Here is a 14,427-nt window from a genome sequence, read left to right as displayed (position 1 = left end):
CTACGGCCCTGTCGATCTTCCTGCTGTGTGTCTCCGGCACAACACAGCGATAGTTAACTACTCAGCCGCCAGTGGGATGAGGTCCACCGGCGGCCGCATTGGCTCCCACTTGCCGGTGTGTCACGTGCACCGGGCAACGGCACACTGCAGGCGACACACACTTTGGAAAGCTCTGCTCTAGATTAAGGAGTCTCCGTGTTTTTTACCATAAGTTTTCAAAATCCTGTGTCAGGGTATTTGCTGTTGGACAGGAGACAGGCACTGGAATAGGGTGTGGTACTTGTGGGTGCCAGCCAAACACAATATGGAAGGATGAAGATCCAGATGAACTATTTACTTGATAGTTGTGGAAGAATTCGGTCAGGATAGAAGAGAAGTCCAGTTGTCCTGCTGCTCATTAACATAGGCTCTCAGGAATACTTTAAGAATCTGATTGCTCCTTTCATTCTGGCCGTTGCTTTGCAGGTGGTAAAGCAGAGGTGAAGCCAAGGTAATCCCAATTTTTTTTTTTTTTTTTTACAGAGGTTTTTCTAAAACTGGGCTGTGAATTGTACTCCACATTCAAGAGAGTATGAGAGGGTAATCCGTGCAGGTGAAAGGTATGTTGAAAAAAAGAAGACACAACAGTTCTGGTGCAGATGGAAGACTGGGAAGAGGGATGAAGTGAGCCATCTTGAAAAACTGGTCCACTACTATCCAGATGGTTGTGTAGCCATTAGAGAGGGGAAGGTCAGTGATAATGTCAGTGGCCAAATGGGTCCAGGGTTTTTCGGGGGCTGGCAATGGCTGTAAAAGCCCCCAAGGGCAAGGGCTCTTATGCATAGTATAATTGGGGCAGGACTCCACGTAACACTTTAAATCATTTTTCACTTGAGGCCACCAATAATGATAGAAGATTGATTCCAGAGTTTCAGCAACTCCTGGACACCCCGCCAGGGGAGAGCGGTGGGCCCACTTGAATGCCATTTCTCGTAGTTGTTTGGGAACTACTGTTTTCCCTGGCAGGAAAGGCACTGTTGCTGTGACCACAATTTTTGCTGGGTTAATGTATGGCAAGGGGGCGGTTGGAGGAATCCTTAGTTTCGAAGAACCATGAAAGGGCATTGGCTCGTTGGTTCTTCTCTGCTGGAGGGTACCACAGCTCAAAGTCGAACCGACTGAAGAATAATGACCACCAGGCCTGCTGAAGGTTCAAACGCTGGGCCTGCAGTAAGTATTCCAAGTTCTTGTGGTCAGTATAGATCATGATCGGAATCCTAGTTCCCTCCAGCAGATGGCACCATTCTTTGGCGTCATTCTTCCAGTGCCAGTTTCACAGCCAGAAGCTCATGGTCTTCTATTGATTCATTCTTTTCTGCTGGCGCAAACGTCTTGGAAAAGAAGCATGGTAAGGTGGATACATTGTCCATTGTGTTAAGCAAGGCAGTCCGAACCCCAAGACCGAAGCATCTACCTCCACAATGAAGAGTTTCAATGGATCTTGATGGTGGAGACAGGGATTCCTTAAGAATTCCTTCCTTTGACGGGAAAAGACTTGTATGGTTTCTTCTGTCCAGTGTCTGGTGTCAATGCCCTTTTTGGTAAGGACCTTGAGGGGGGCTGCGAAGGAGGACTACCCGTGTATAATTGACAGAGCATTCTTTTGAGTGATAGTGGCAAGGATACCAGGTCTAGTATGGCTCCAAAGATAACTTTAATTAAACCCCGTTATCACATTGGATGTAGTCTGGAATGCTTTAGCTTCCTTAGAAGCTATTTCTTTGCTAACTAAAATTTCCTTGGATACTAACCAGCATGTTTCTGCTATTGACAAACTGCTTTCTTCACATTGAGGGGGGGGGGGGGGGGTTGGAATTGAAGCTCTGGAGTCACAACCGTCTACAGTTGAGAAAATACAAAATGGTCTGGTTCAATTTGATTTACTCTAAGAAACTAGAGAACATTGAAAATACTATGAGAAGCTTGAATCTGCGAGTTCTCTATTTTCCTATTACTAAACTGATTTCGCCACCAGAACTGTTTAAAAATTATATTTCACAAGTTCTAATGATTTCTAAGGAGGCAATGCCTGTTATTATTAAAGACTAGTATTTGCCTCAGTACCTCACTGAATTTAACAGACCTCCTTGAATCATCACAAGAAATCTGCATATTTATAATTGGCAACGCTGAGGAAGTGTTGCAAGGCCTTTGGGACAATCTTGGATAACTTTTACCTTCTCTGAGTCCATGTGTAACCATCCCAGAAAACAATGTAACCCAAGAATGGCAGTTCCTGCTGTTCAAATGTACACTTCTCAAGTTTAGTATATAAGTGGTCTTCACAGACTCTCTGGAGTACCTATCTTTTTATGCTCATGATGTTGGGCCAGAAACTGCGAGAAGATGAGGATGTAATCCAGATAAACTATCATGTGTGAGTACTGGAGGTCCCGAAAGATCTCACTGACCACGTGTTGGAAAATGGTGGAAGTGTTACAGAGGCCAAATGGCATGATCAGATAGTCATAATGGCCGCCCTGGGTATTGAAGGCCGTCTTTCACGCATCTCCTTCTTGTATGCACATAAGTTTGTGAGCCCCACAGAGATCAAACTTTGTGAAGATTTGTGCCCCCCGACAGGTGAATGATTAACTCTGTTATGAGGGGCAGGGTTGTAACAGTTCTTCCGTGTAATCACATGAGACCTCAATAATCAATGCAAGGTCTCAGTGAACCATCTTTCTTCCCCACAAAGAAAAATCCTGCCCTGGTGAGGATGAAGAAGGATGGATGAAACCTCGTTCCAGGTTCTCTTGGATGTACTTAGTCATGGTTTCTGTCTCGGGGGTGGAGAGCGGATAGACTCGCCCTCTTGGGAGAAGGTCGACTGGGCAATCATACGGCCTATGTGGCAGCAATTTTCCACTTGTTGTTTACTAAAAACACTTGAGAAGGCCGCGTATTGAGGAGGAAGGCCTGGCAAATCTGGGTTAACCAAGTGGCCCAAGATGAGTGGGGGCAGGACTCGAGAGAGACAATGTTCTTGTTAGGAGGTTCCTCAGAGAGCATTTTGTAACATACCCCAATTTATGGTGGCGTTGTCCAAGGCAGCCTGAGGATGATGTGATTGAGAGCCCAAGGCAAATCACAGAAAAAGTTAATCTCCTGGAGTGAGAGGGGTAAGGTGGCACCATTAAGTGTCTGTGCAGAGTTCTCAGTACACCAATGTTATAACCGCCTTGGCCAGAGTGGTAGTAGGGAGGTTGTATTGGTGAAAGAGAGACTCCACAATGAAAATGCCTCCGGCTTCTGAGCCTAGAAAGGCCTTCCTTTTGCACCATGGGGTCCCCAGAGGAGAGACAGACTGGCACCAGTAGATGAAGAGAGGAGGATGTTCGACCTCTCCAAGCAAATCTAGGCTAGGAAGTTTCCCTGTTTTTCAGGATAGTTGCTAGCAAAATGTCTCTGGCTGGCACAGTAAAGGCAGAGGTTAAGCTGCCTACTTCTGTTTTTTCAACTCACAAAGGCGGGACCTGCATAACTGCATAGGCTCTTCGGAGAAGGTTGGGACCGTGGGTTCTGTCAGAGTGACCAGGGGACACTGAATCTTGGGAGCTAGAAGGAATGGTCGGTGAGACATCCCTCTCTCCTGGGCTTGTTCCTGAAACCACAGACTGACCCAAAAGATGGCTGTGTGGCTGTCTTTGCCCCAGCAGAGCTCGGCTACCAAGATGCAAAAACGTATAGCATAATTGCCCACAGTGCGATTACTTTGCCAGATCCAGAGCAACTCCATGGTAGGGGACTAAAGCACTTCCTGACTCATTGAAGACCAACTGAAACTAGTAAAATTGTCCAAGTTTCCTAGTAGTCTGTCATCTCTCTCCCAGAAAGTGGGGAGGGTCCAGGCTAGGGCAGAAACCTCTAAAAGCAAGAGCATGTAAGTTACTTTGGAGTGGTCCATTGGGAAATTGGCTGCTTGCAGCTCAAAGTGCATTCTGCACTGATTAAGGATGTCTCTGTATCCATTGGGGTCACCTTCATACCTGAGCAGAGTTGGAAGATGTGGCATAGAGGGCCACTGTCTGAGTAGCAGCAACCAAAGGAGGGGCCTGAGAAGATGTGGGAGAACGTATGGAGTCCATACAGGCTGCCAAGGCCCTGGAGGACCCTGGCCATATTTCACAATTGGTCTTGCTGCTGTTGTACCTATAGAGCTAATCCTGTGATGAGAAGAGGAATGAATCTGCTGAGCTCATGGCCTCAGCAACCTGTCACAGCTGTGAGCCCTTGGGCTGTGGAGTGGTTGAAGTAGCCTAGTAGGCAAACCTACGAGGCCCAGACCGACAGTTGGCAGTCACACCCTTACTGGAACTGGAGCTTAGCAAAATTGCTTACCTTGTAATAGGTGTTATCCCAGGACAGCAGGATATAGTCCTCACTTACGGGTGACATCACTCACGGAGCCCTAATGCGGGAAAACTTCTGGCAAAGTTTCTAGAAGGTTTTAACTGGCAGCCTGGGGCTATTGAGCATGCCCGGCATGCCATGATATTCCCTGCCACAGGGGTCTCACTTCAGTCTCGTATGTAGCAATAAGCGTTAGCAAAAATAAAATAATAAAATCTAAAGGCCCAACTCCGCGGGGGGTGGCGGGTGGGTTCTGTGAGGACTACATCCTGCTGTCCTGGGATAACACCTATTACAAGGTAAGCAATTTTGCTTTATCCCAGGACAAGCAGGATGCTAGTCCTCACATATGGGTGATTAGCAAGCTAGAGGCTGAGTCATTGTCCATGTAGTTAACAGTGATGCGTTGTTGAGGAAATGAGGCAGCCGAAGATCCCAGCAGGCTGGTTGTGGAAGGAGTTGGGATCAAATTGGAAACAAGTTCTTTAAGACAGATTATCCATAGGCTGAATCTTGTCGTCCTTGTTTATCCAGACAGTAATGAGCTGCAAAGGTGTGAAGAGAACTCCATGTTGCTGCTTTACATATGTCAATGATTGGCACTGAACGAAAGTGTGCTACTGAGGTTGACATTGCTCGTACTGAATGTGCTTTTACTCGCCCTTGAAGAGGAAGGCCTGCTTTTTCATAGCAAAACTGTATGCAATCTGCTAACCAGTTTGATAGAGTATGTTTGCCCACTGCTTTACCCGGCTTATTTGGATCATAAGAGACAAAAAGCTGATTGGATTTTCTCAGGGATGTAGTGCGTTTTAAATAAAAAGACAATGCACGTTTACAGTCCAAAGTGTGTAAAGCTCTTTCCCCTTGGTGAGAGTGAGGCCTTGGAAAGAATGTGGGTAGAACTATGGTTTGATTTAAGTGGAATTCCGTAACTACCTTAGGAAGGAATTTTGGGTGTGTACGGAGAACTACTCTGTCATGTAGAAACTTTGTATAAGGTTCATATGTGACAAGTGCTTGTAACTCACTAACTCTTCTAGCTGATGTAATGGCTATGAGGAAGATAGTCTTCCAGGTGAGAAATTTGAGATCACAAGAATGTATGGGTTCGAAAGGAGAACGCATGAGAGCTTGTAAAACCAGATTCAGATCCCATTCGGTGACTGGAGGCCGAATTCGTGGTTTAAGGTGAGTTAAACCTCTCATAAACCTAGTGACAAGAGGTTGTGTGGATACAGGTGCATCTCCCAGTTTGTTATGATAAGCTGAGATAGCACTTAAATGTACTCTGATAGATGAAGTCTGAAGACCAGAGTTTGAAAGATGGTATAAATAGTCTAAAAGAGAAGTAGTGGGGCACGTGAACGGATCAATATTGTTCTGGGTGCACCACAGAGTGAACCTTTTCCATTTGAAAGAATAATTTTTCCTAGTGGAAGGTTTACGTGAGGCTATAAGCACCTGAGAGACATTAGTTGAAAGATTGAGTGGTTGTAAGATTAAGCTTTCAACATCCATGCCGTCAGCGAGAGGGATTGAAGGTTGGGATGTCGCAACCTGCCCTGATCCTGAGTGATGAGATTGGGAGCTACTCCCAGGCATATTGGATCCCTGACTGAGAGGTCGAGCAGTGTGGGAAACCATACTTGTCGAGGCCAATATGGGGCTATGAGTATCATGGACCCCTTGTCCTGCTGTAGCTTCACCAGCGTTTTGGTGATAAGCGGTATTGGAGGATATGCATATAGTAGGCCGGAGTTCCAAGGGCGAGCAAAAGCATCCTTGGCTGGCTGTTTCTTCTGTTTGTGTAGAGAACAGAAGTTGTCTACTTTGTGATTCAGATGCGACGCAAAGAGGTCTGTTGTTGGTTGTCCCCAACGTTGGAATATCTTGGTCATTACTGAGGAATTCAGGGACCACTTGTGTGGTTGGAACTGACGACTGAGTCGATCTGCTAGGACATTCTGAATCCCTGCTAGATAAGTGGCCTGTAAGAACATTGAGTGGTTCAAGGCCCAGCCTCAAATTTGTGCAAATTTGTGCAAATTTTCTTGACAAAGGAGATACGAGCCTGTACCCCCCTGTTTGTTGATGTACCACATAGCCACTGTGTTGTCTGTTTGGATCAGAACAGTCTTGTGTGACAGGCAGTCCTTGAACGCATGAAGCACATAACGTATAGCTCGAAGTTCCAGAAAATTGATTTGATATGTGGCTTCGAGTTTTGTCCAAGTTCCTTGAGTTTGAAGAGAATTTATGTGAGCTCCCCATCCCAAGGTGGATGCATCTGTAGTTAATGTTATCTGAGGGGCTGGTTTTTGGAAGGGTAGGCCCTTGCGTAAATTGTCCTTGGTTGTCCACCAACATAGTGATGAGCGTAGTTGGTGGGTTACTTGGATTGGATAGTGTAATGGCTGAATGGCTTGTATCCATTGTGATCGTAGAGTCCATTGGGTTACTCTCATGGCGAGTCGTGCCATAGGAGTGACTTGAACTGTGGAGGCCATGTGGCCTAGTAAGGTGAGGAACTGATGGGCTGTTGCTTGTTGTTGTAAGGAAATTGAGTGTGCCAACAGGGACAGTATGTCTACACGATCTTCTGGTAGAAAAGCCTGTGCAATGTCTGTGTTTAATTCTGCTCCTATGAATTGGAGAAGATGAGAAGGATTCATGTGAGATTTCTGATAATTGATGAGGAATCCCAGTCTGTGAAGTATAGCTATTGTGCGATTCAGTGAAGTTATTGCTCCTTGCTGAGAATGACTTTTGATGAGCCAATCGTCGAGATAAGGAAAGACATGAACACCTTGTTTGTGTAAGTGTGCTGCTATCACTGCCAGGCATTTGGTGAATACCCTGGAGCTGAAGCCAGGCCGAATGGCAACACTCGGTATTGGAATGCTGATGTCCTACTGTGAATCGCAGATACTTGCGATGAGGCGGGAATATAGGAATGTGTGTATAAGCATCTTGAAGATCCAGAGAATAAAGCCAATCTCCTTTGTGTAGAAGTGGAAGCATGGTGCCTAGAGAAACCATCCTGAACTTTTCTTTTTTTAAGAATTTGTTGAGATTTCTGAGATCTAGAATGGGACGTAGGCCTCCGGTTTTCTTTGGAATGAGGAAATACCGGGAATAGAATCCTCTGCCCTTCTGACTGTGTGGTACTTGTTCCACAGCTCTTGATTGCAGAAGAGCGGATAATTCTGTTTGTAATTGAAGGATGTGAGTGTGATCGAGATGGGAATTTTGTGGTGGAAACTCCTGAGGGAGCGATGTGAAGTCGAGGCGGTAGCCTTGATGGATTATCGAAAGGACCCAATGATCGGATGTTATTGCTGTCCACTCCTTGTAGAAATGGGATATTCTTCCTCCAACTGGCAAGGTGGTTTGGGGATTGGAATATAGGCCTTTGTTCTCTGAAGTTTGTTTCAAAAGCCCGAGGCAGGTCCAGTTTGAGGAGCTGGTTGGGGCCTCGCAGACCGCTGCTGTCTTTGTTGAGGTCTTTGTTGAGACCTTGGAGGTCTTGGCCTAGAAGCAGGAGGATAGTACCTCTTTGGACGGTTAGAAGGGACGTTTTGTTTCCCTACGCGGTGTGGTCTGCGAATTGTGTGGGTTGCAGGATCATGAGGCAGCATGGAGAGTTGTTTTAGTGTCTCTGAGTGCTCTTGAAGTTGACGCGACCGCATCTTGCACTTTAGTGCCAAACAAATATCTCCCCTGACAGGGAAGGTCTACTAGTTTGTCCTGGACTTCTGGGCGTAATCAGAAGCCTTTAGCCAGGCCCATCTTCTGGCACTAATGCCCGATGCTGCTGTTCTCGAGGATGTTTCAAAAGCATCATAGGCTGCTCTGACCTTGTGCTTCCCTGCATCCAAGCCTTTTTGGATTATGATTTGTGCTGCCTCCTGGTGTTGTTGAGGCAGAGAGGGTAGAAATTCTTCAATCTGTTTCCAGAGATTTCTCTGGTGTTGAGTCATGTAAAGTTGGTATGCTGCAATTTTGGAGTTGAGCATGGCTCCCTGGTAGATTTTTCTTCCCATCTGATCTAAAAATCTATTGTCCTTTCCTGGAGGGATTGAAGCATGAGTTCTGGTTCTGCGAGATTTTTTCTGAGCAGATTCCACCACAAGGGAATTGTGAGGAAGTTGAGGTTTCTCAAATCCTGGGGCAGCTTGAACTAGATAGGTAGAATCTACCCTTTTATTAAACCGCAGGAGTGTTACATGGGTGTTCCCAAATCCTCTGCTGAAGAAAACAGTAGCACTTCGTGGACAGGGATGGCCAGATTGTGCTTAGGAGGATCCACAAACTGTAAAATCTCTAGTGTCTGTTGCCTCTCATCTTTTTCAGCCTGTAGTTGGAAGGGTATGGACTCGGACATTCCTGGATAAAAGATGAAAATGAGAGGTCCTTTGGAGGCGACTGCTTCTTGGATTGAGGTGGAGAGGGATCAGACATGAAATCCTCTGAAGAGGGCTCAGATTCTGTATCTGACCAGGTATCAGAAGTTGGTGTTGGATATGAGGAGGCTCAGGCCTTTGAGGTGGAGGTATCCCAGAAGGGCCCTGCAAGGGATCCTGTGGATCAGGTGAAGTTTCTTGCTCCTCCTCTTCTTGCCCAGGCATAATGGGCAATAAAGCTAGAAGATCCTGATATCTCTTAGTGAGAAGGCTGTGTAATTGTGCTTCAGAACTGGAAGTGTCTTGGAACTGTGAGAGAAGGCTTTGGCAAAGAATGCTTGAATTTCCCTGATGACTTTTGCTTAGAAAAAAGTTTTTCTTTGCAAAGGGGGTTTGGATGGTGCCATGGTGTAGAGAGACATCGATTGTGTAACCGATGGCATCGATGATGTGGTGAAGGAAAACATCGAGCAGGAATCATCGATGGTATAGGTCGGGCTGGCATCGAAGGCATCGAGAATGGTAAAGGCACCGATGGTATCGATGGTATGAACGCCTGAACCGGGTCCGTCATTGATGTAGCCCTCAGCGGAATTGACGAAGACACCGCTGGCATCGGCGTATACGCTGGCATCGACTGAGCTGTCAGTATCGTCGGCGGAGTCGCCGGCATCGGCTGTGAAGCCGGTACGAAGGAACTGCTGACATTGGCGATCCCGCCGGCATCGACATGGTTGTCGGCATTGACATGGTTGTTGGCATCGGTGATGACACCAGAATTTGATGCTGTAAGGCATCGGTGACTATTTGTCTGATTAACACAGTCAAGCAGGAATCGAAGTGATACTTGCTTGTGATGTCGACGGTATCTTACGATACTGGAACCGATGGAACCGTAGTCATCGAGGTTGAGGAAGACTTTTTGCCTTCTTAGCTATCGGTTCGTCCGAGGCGGGCGGAAGCGGCGGGATAGATCGATGCCGTCGGGCTTGTGCTTCAATCTTGGTTCCGATTACAGACCTTGTCGATGAAGTGGCGGGTATTGGAGAAGAGGCATCGCCCGCCGAACCCTCCGGAAAACCTTGTCTTGATGAGAATCTTTTTTAGTAAGGCCCACCGGTGATGCTTTTGATAGAAGTTGTCGGTGAAGGCCCCCGATTGGATTTGAAAAATCTGTGCCATTTTTTCTTGGCGGAGTTTTCTGCCTTTTGCAGTCATCTCCTGGCATTCTGGACAGGCAGCGATGCGTGCTGTCCTCCAAGGCACCGAACGCATTCAATATGGGGTCCGTTATGGACATTGTTCGGTTGCAGGCTGGGCACTTTTTGAAGCCTGATGACATGTTTGACTCTGACGTCCGATGGAAAACCGCTGAATTTATTAGCGAAAGCTAATTTGTTTGTCACCATCCGGTGACAAACAGTATGAGACCCGAAATGGGGCAAAATATTTAAACAAAGTGTTGACTTTTTCTGTCAAGTTGTGAGGAAAACCTCACAGGGCTCCTGTGACCGCGATGTCGATGCAGCGCGGAAAAAAGAAGACTGAAGTGAGACCCCTGTGGCAGGGAATATCATGGCATGCCGGGCATGCTCAGTAGCCCCCAGGCTGCCAGTTAAAAGCTTCTAGAAACTTTGCCAGTAGTTTTCCTGCATTAGGGCTCCGTGAGTGACGTCACCATATGTGAGGACTAGCATCCCTGCTTGTCCTGGGATAATATATTTATCAGCCCCGTTACTCGCAGGTTGAGCTCTTGGGTTTCAGGAGCTGGCAGGACTTAGCCGAATGTCCGTAGGGGGTGGTCAAGGGAGGAGTCCAGGTACGAGCAGAGGTTAGGGCTGGTGGTGGAGAGGCAGAGTCCAGGTACAGTCTGAGGTCTGGGGATGGGTGGCGTGGGAGGCTTGTTGTTGTAGTCCGTAATAGAAGTCAGTACCAGGTGACAGGCAAGAGAGTGATCCAAGTCCGTAACAAATGTCAGTACCAGAGAATCAGGGCCAAGACAAACAAGAAACTTGAGGACAAGGCAGGGCAGGATGGACTAGCAAGAAAAGGGAAACTGGCAAGGTATAAGCAAGGCAAGGTTAGAGGCAAGACAAGGACCAGGATAATACAAGGCAAGGCGAGACATGATCTAGAAAGGCAAGGCAGAGAGACTAGGCAGGATAAGGCACAAGGCAATAGACATGAAGAGCGACCCCGCACTGCAGACTAGGCAGAGGAACTGTTGCTGAGGCCGGGAGAGGAGCGTGGCAGGGTTTAAATACCCCAGTCATGTGACATCATCAGGAGGCGCCTCAGTTGGGTTTTCATGCGCTGGACCTTCAAAGGGCAAGCATGCACAGTTAGGGCAGAGCCAGCAGAAAGCAAGGAATGGTGGCGTTTCAAGCCGTAGCAAAGTTTGTCAGCATGCTTGATGAGTGCAACTGGTTGCAAGGCCGTCTTGCAGCCAGCCAAACGTTTACAAAGGTGCTGATTACAGAGAACCGTGACAGTACTTGGAGAATACAAGTGGAACTAATTTAGGAATGGACTTAGAGCAATGTTTTCAAGACAGACTGCAGAAAGTAGACTGCTAGGCTGGCAAAGGAGTTCTGGTGAATTAGAGAACAGAAATAGAAGTCCATGGTGGTGGAGAGCTGCTCGTCCAGGTGGAAAGATTCCAGGAAGAGAGTACATACTTGTTGTTGGGGGCTTGTCACCACAACGAAAACAGCAGGGAAAATGGTTTGTTTGTGAAGGTGGAATTTATGCCAACTTGTCTCTAAATAATTGCGAATAGCTGTATGTGCCTCAGGAACATGAACTGTGCTGTGATCTGTGAATGACAGGCATTAAATGAAAATAAAGACATTCTTTGCTGAAGCACTTAGCTGGACTGTCATTTCAGGTTGGCCATGGGCAGTCTGTCTTTACACTGTGTCAGAAGGGACTTGTGTGGCCTCAAAAGTTCAGTTCTACATCCTCTTTGGATTATTCTTATGTTTGTCAAGTGAAAGGTATCTAGTTTAATAATTCATTTTCACCTTTCCAGAGTTACTTTCCCTCTCTCCTGAGACTCTTTCCTCTTGAATCTTTCTCTCCCCTCTCCCTCCTAAGTTTCTCTTTTTTGTTTCTTAAATCATATATTCTCCTTCTGAGTCTCTTCCCTCCTACCCCTTCCAACCCCACTCAGCAGCCCTTTACTCACTTGAAGCGTCGCAGTCGACACAGAAGCCGTTGCCTCGTACATTGCGGATGGACTGGATCGCGAGTGCATCACTTTGGCTGCCCATCCGGGCCTGAAATACAGCAGCAGAGAAGGGCACAACATTGTGAATAGGGAAAAAGTAAGAGCTGTGTTCTGTGTCATACTCACTACCCAGAGTGAATTTCCCAAAGAGCAACCCTGTTTCAATCTCATCATGTCATCGGTATCATTAGGAGTACAGCAATACCAAGAAAATAAGGAACTCATTCTACTTATTTAGTTTAAACTTTTTATATTCTGCAAACTCGTGTCGCTCTACTGCATTAAAAGCAAACTTTCAAGCCGGCACGTGGGAGCACATGCGCTTGCATTTATCGGCTCCCGCCTAGGGACGTGGCTATTTTATAACTTGTGTGCATACATATGCGAATGTTATATAATAGCCTGGCCGTGTGCATGTGTGCCAAATTTTAAATGGGTGTGCACAAATGATGCTTCTTCCACGTAAATCGGGGGATTTTAAAGGGGTGCCGCCATACCCATTTCCAGTTTTACCAGTTTGTCCCCAGTTTATTTATTTATTATTTATTTGTTTTTATATATCGACATTCGATCGAGATATCACATCGGTTTACATATAACTGTAAAGGCAAATAAGACATGGGTAGCTTATTTTACAACACAACTTAGAGATTTACATGTAACAGTTAGGGAAAGTAAGGTAGGGCTATTGGTTTACATTATCAACTAGGTATCTTGAGTATATAAAAAACATAGTAACTTAATTTAATTTAAACTTAAAAAATGATAGCTTACAGTAATTAGAACTTAACTTAAATAATTTAACAGATCGAGGCAACAGTATGTTAACATAGAGACTGAAGAGCTTGCGGAGTTATATGAAAGTTTTGTATGATGTTATAGTGGGCATGGGGACCTTTAATGGGTTACGCTTTCAAAATTCGGGGATGGTCACTAATGTCCAGTTAGGTGGAGGATTTCCTGAGGGATCAGGAGGTGAGCTGATGGTGCCCTGGTAGTTGGGGGTGGTGTGGGATAGGCTAGGTTTCTGGAGGAAATGCTTTTTGGAAGAGCCATGTTTTCAGGGTTTTTTTTTGAAGATTTGAGCCGAGGGCTCAGTTCTAAGTTGAGGTGGAAGATTGGTCCAGAGTGAGGGGCCTGCGACTGAAAGGGCACATTTCCTGATGGTGGATAAGTGCACTGCTTTGGAGGGGGGGGGATTGTGAGGAGCCCGGATTCGGATGAGCGAGACTCCTTTGTGGGGTTGTAGAGGTTGGAGGGATGTGTCGAGCCAGTTTATCTTGTTGTTGTTCAGTTTTTTGTGGAAGAGTTTTAGGGTTTTGTATTGAATCCTGAAGTTTATAGGTAACCAGTGAAGATCCTTGAGGATGGGTGTGATGTGGTCGGATTTTTTGCTGTTTGTGAAGGATCTCACAGCTGCATTTTAGAGTAGCTGCATAGGTCTGAGGGTGGAGGTTGGGAGGACGAGAAGGAGGGTGTTGCAGTAGTCGAGCTTGGAGAATAGCAAAGCTTGGAGGACAGTGCGATAGTCTTGGTAGTGGAGAGGCGGTTTGAGTCATTTAAGGATTTTATAGTTTGAAGAATCCGTCTTTTATCACTGTGTTGATGTGTTGTTTGAAGTTCAGTTCGTTGTCAAGTATGACACCAAGGTCTTTTACTGAGGGGGTTAGATGCTTCTCCGACTGGGTTGGTGAGACGAGAGGTGAATTGGGGTTGTTTGATATGTAGAGGATTTCGGTCTTGTTTTGGTTGAGGGAGAGGGAAAGTTGTGCGAGTAGTTGCGATATTTTTGCTTGCAGTGTGTCCCAGGATCTTCAGTGTGTTTTCAAGGGTTTTTGTTTAGGGGGAGAAGGATTTGTAGTTCCCTGTACGTACCAGGATCAGTCCAGACAGTAGGGTTATGTCTCCCTTCCAGCAGGTGGCAAACATTTGAAACCACCAATCCGGGCTATCTGTCCATCATGGAATCTGAATTTGGGTCTTCGCAGTCTTTGTGCTCCTCCTTTTGAACCCCTTAAGCTAATAACTTTGAAGGACTTAACGCTCAAGGCAGTGTTTCTCGTATCAATTTGTTCTGCTAGACGCATTTCAGAAATTCAGGCATTGTCTTGCCGTGAGCCTTTCTGAGAATTTCAGATTCAGGTATATCATTGCGTAAAGTACCATCCTTTTTACCCAAAGTGGTTTCCTCTTTTCATCTCAATCAATCTGTTGAATTGCCAGCCTTCCCAGATTTGGATTAAATCTTCTTCTCAATCACGAGACTTAAAAAGACTTGATGTCCACTGAGTGATTTTACGTTATTTAGAAATCACTAAGTCTTTGTCTTTCTGACCACCTTTTTGTTCTATGGAGCGGTCCTCAGAAGGGCTATCAGGCTTCTAAGGCTACCATTGCACG

At 46.1% G+C, this 14,427-nt stretch overlaps 1 protein-coding gene across 2 annotated transcripts in view; it reads right to left on the bottom strand.

Moving 5' to 3' along the window:
• AGAP3 (ArfGAP with GTPase domain, ankyrin repeat and PH domain 3) overlaps nucleotides 1–14,427 on the bottom strand; it is a 1,011,227-nt gene that overhangs the window by 102,559 nt on the left and 894,241 nt on the right. For both annotated transcript variants that reach the window (XM_029587235.1, XM_029587233.1), the window contains exon 15: nucleotides 11,986–12,076. In XM_029587235.1, coding sequence (XP_029443095.1) covers nucleotides 11,986–12,076 — 91 coding nt within the window. The remainder of the gene's footprint in view (nucleotides 1–11,985; nucleotides 12,077–14,427) is intronic.

This window comes from Rhinatrema bivittatum, chromosome 2 (genome assembly GCF_901001135.1).
Source record: "Rhinatrema bivittatum chromosome 2, aRhiBiv1.1, whole genome shotgun sequence".
Lineage (NCBI taxonomy): Eukaryota > Metazoa > Chordata > Amphibia > Gymnophiona > Rhinatrematidae > Rhinatrema > Rhinatrema bivittatum.
This window is presented reverse-complemented; position numbering and strand designations above follow the sequence as displayed.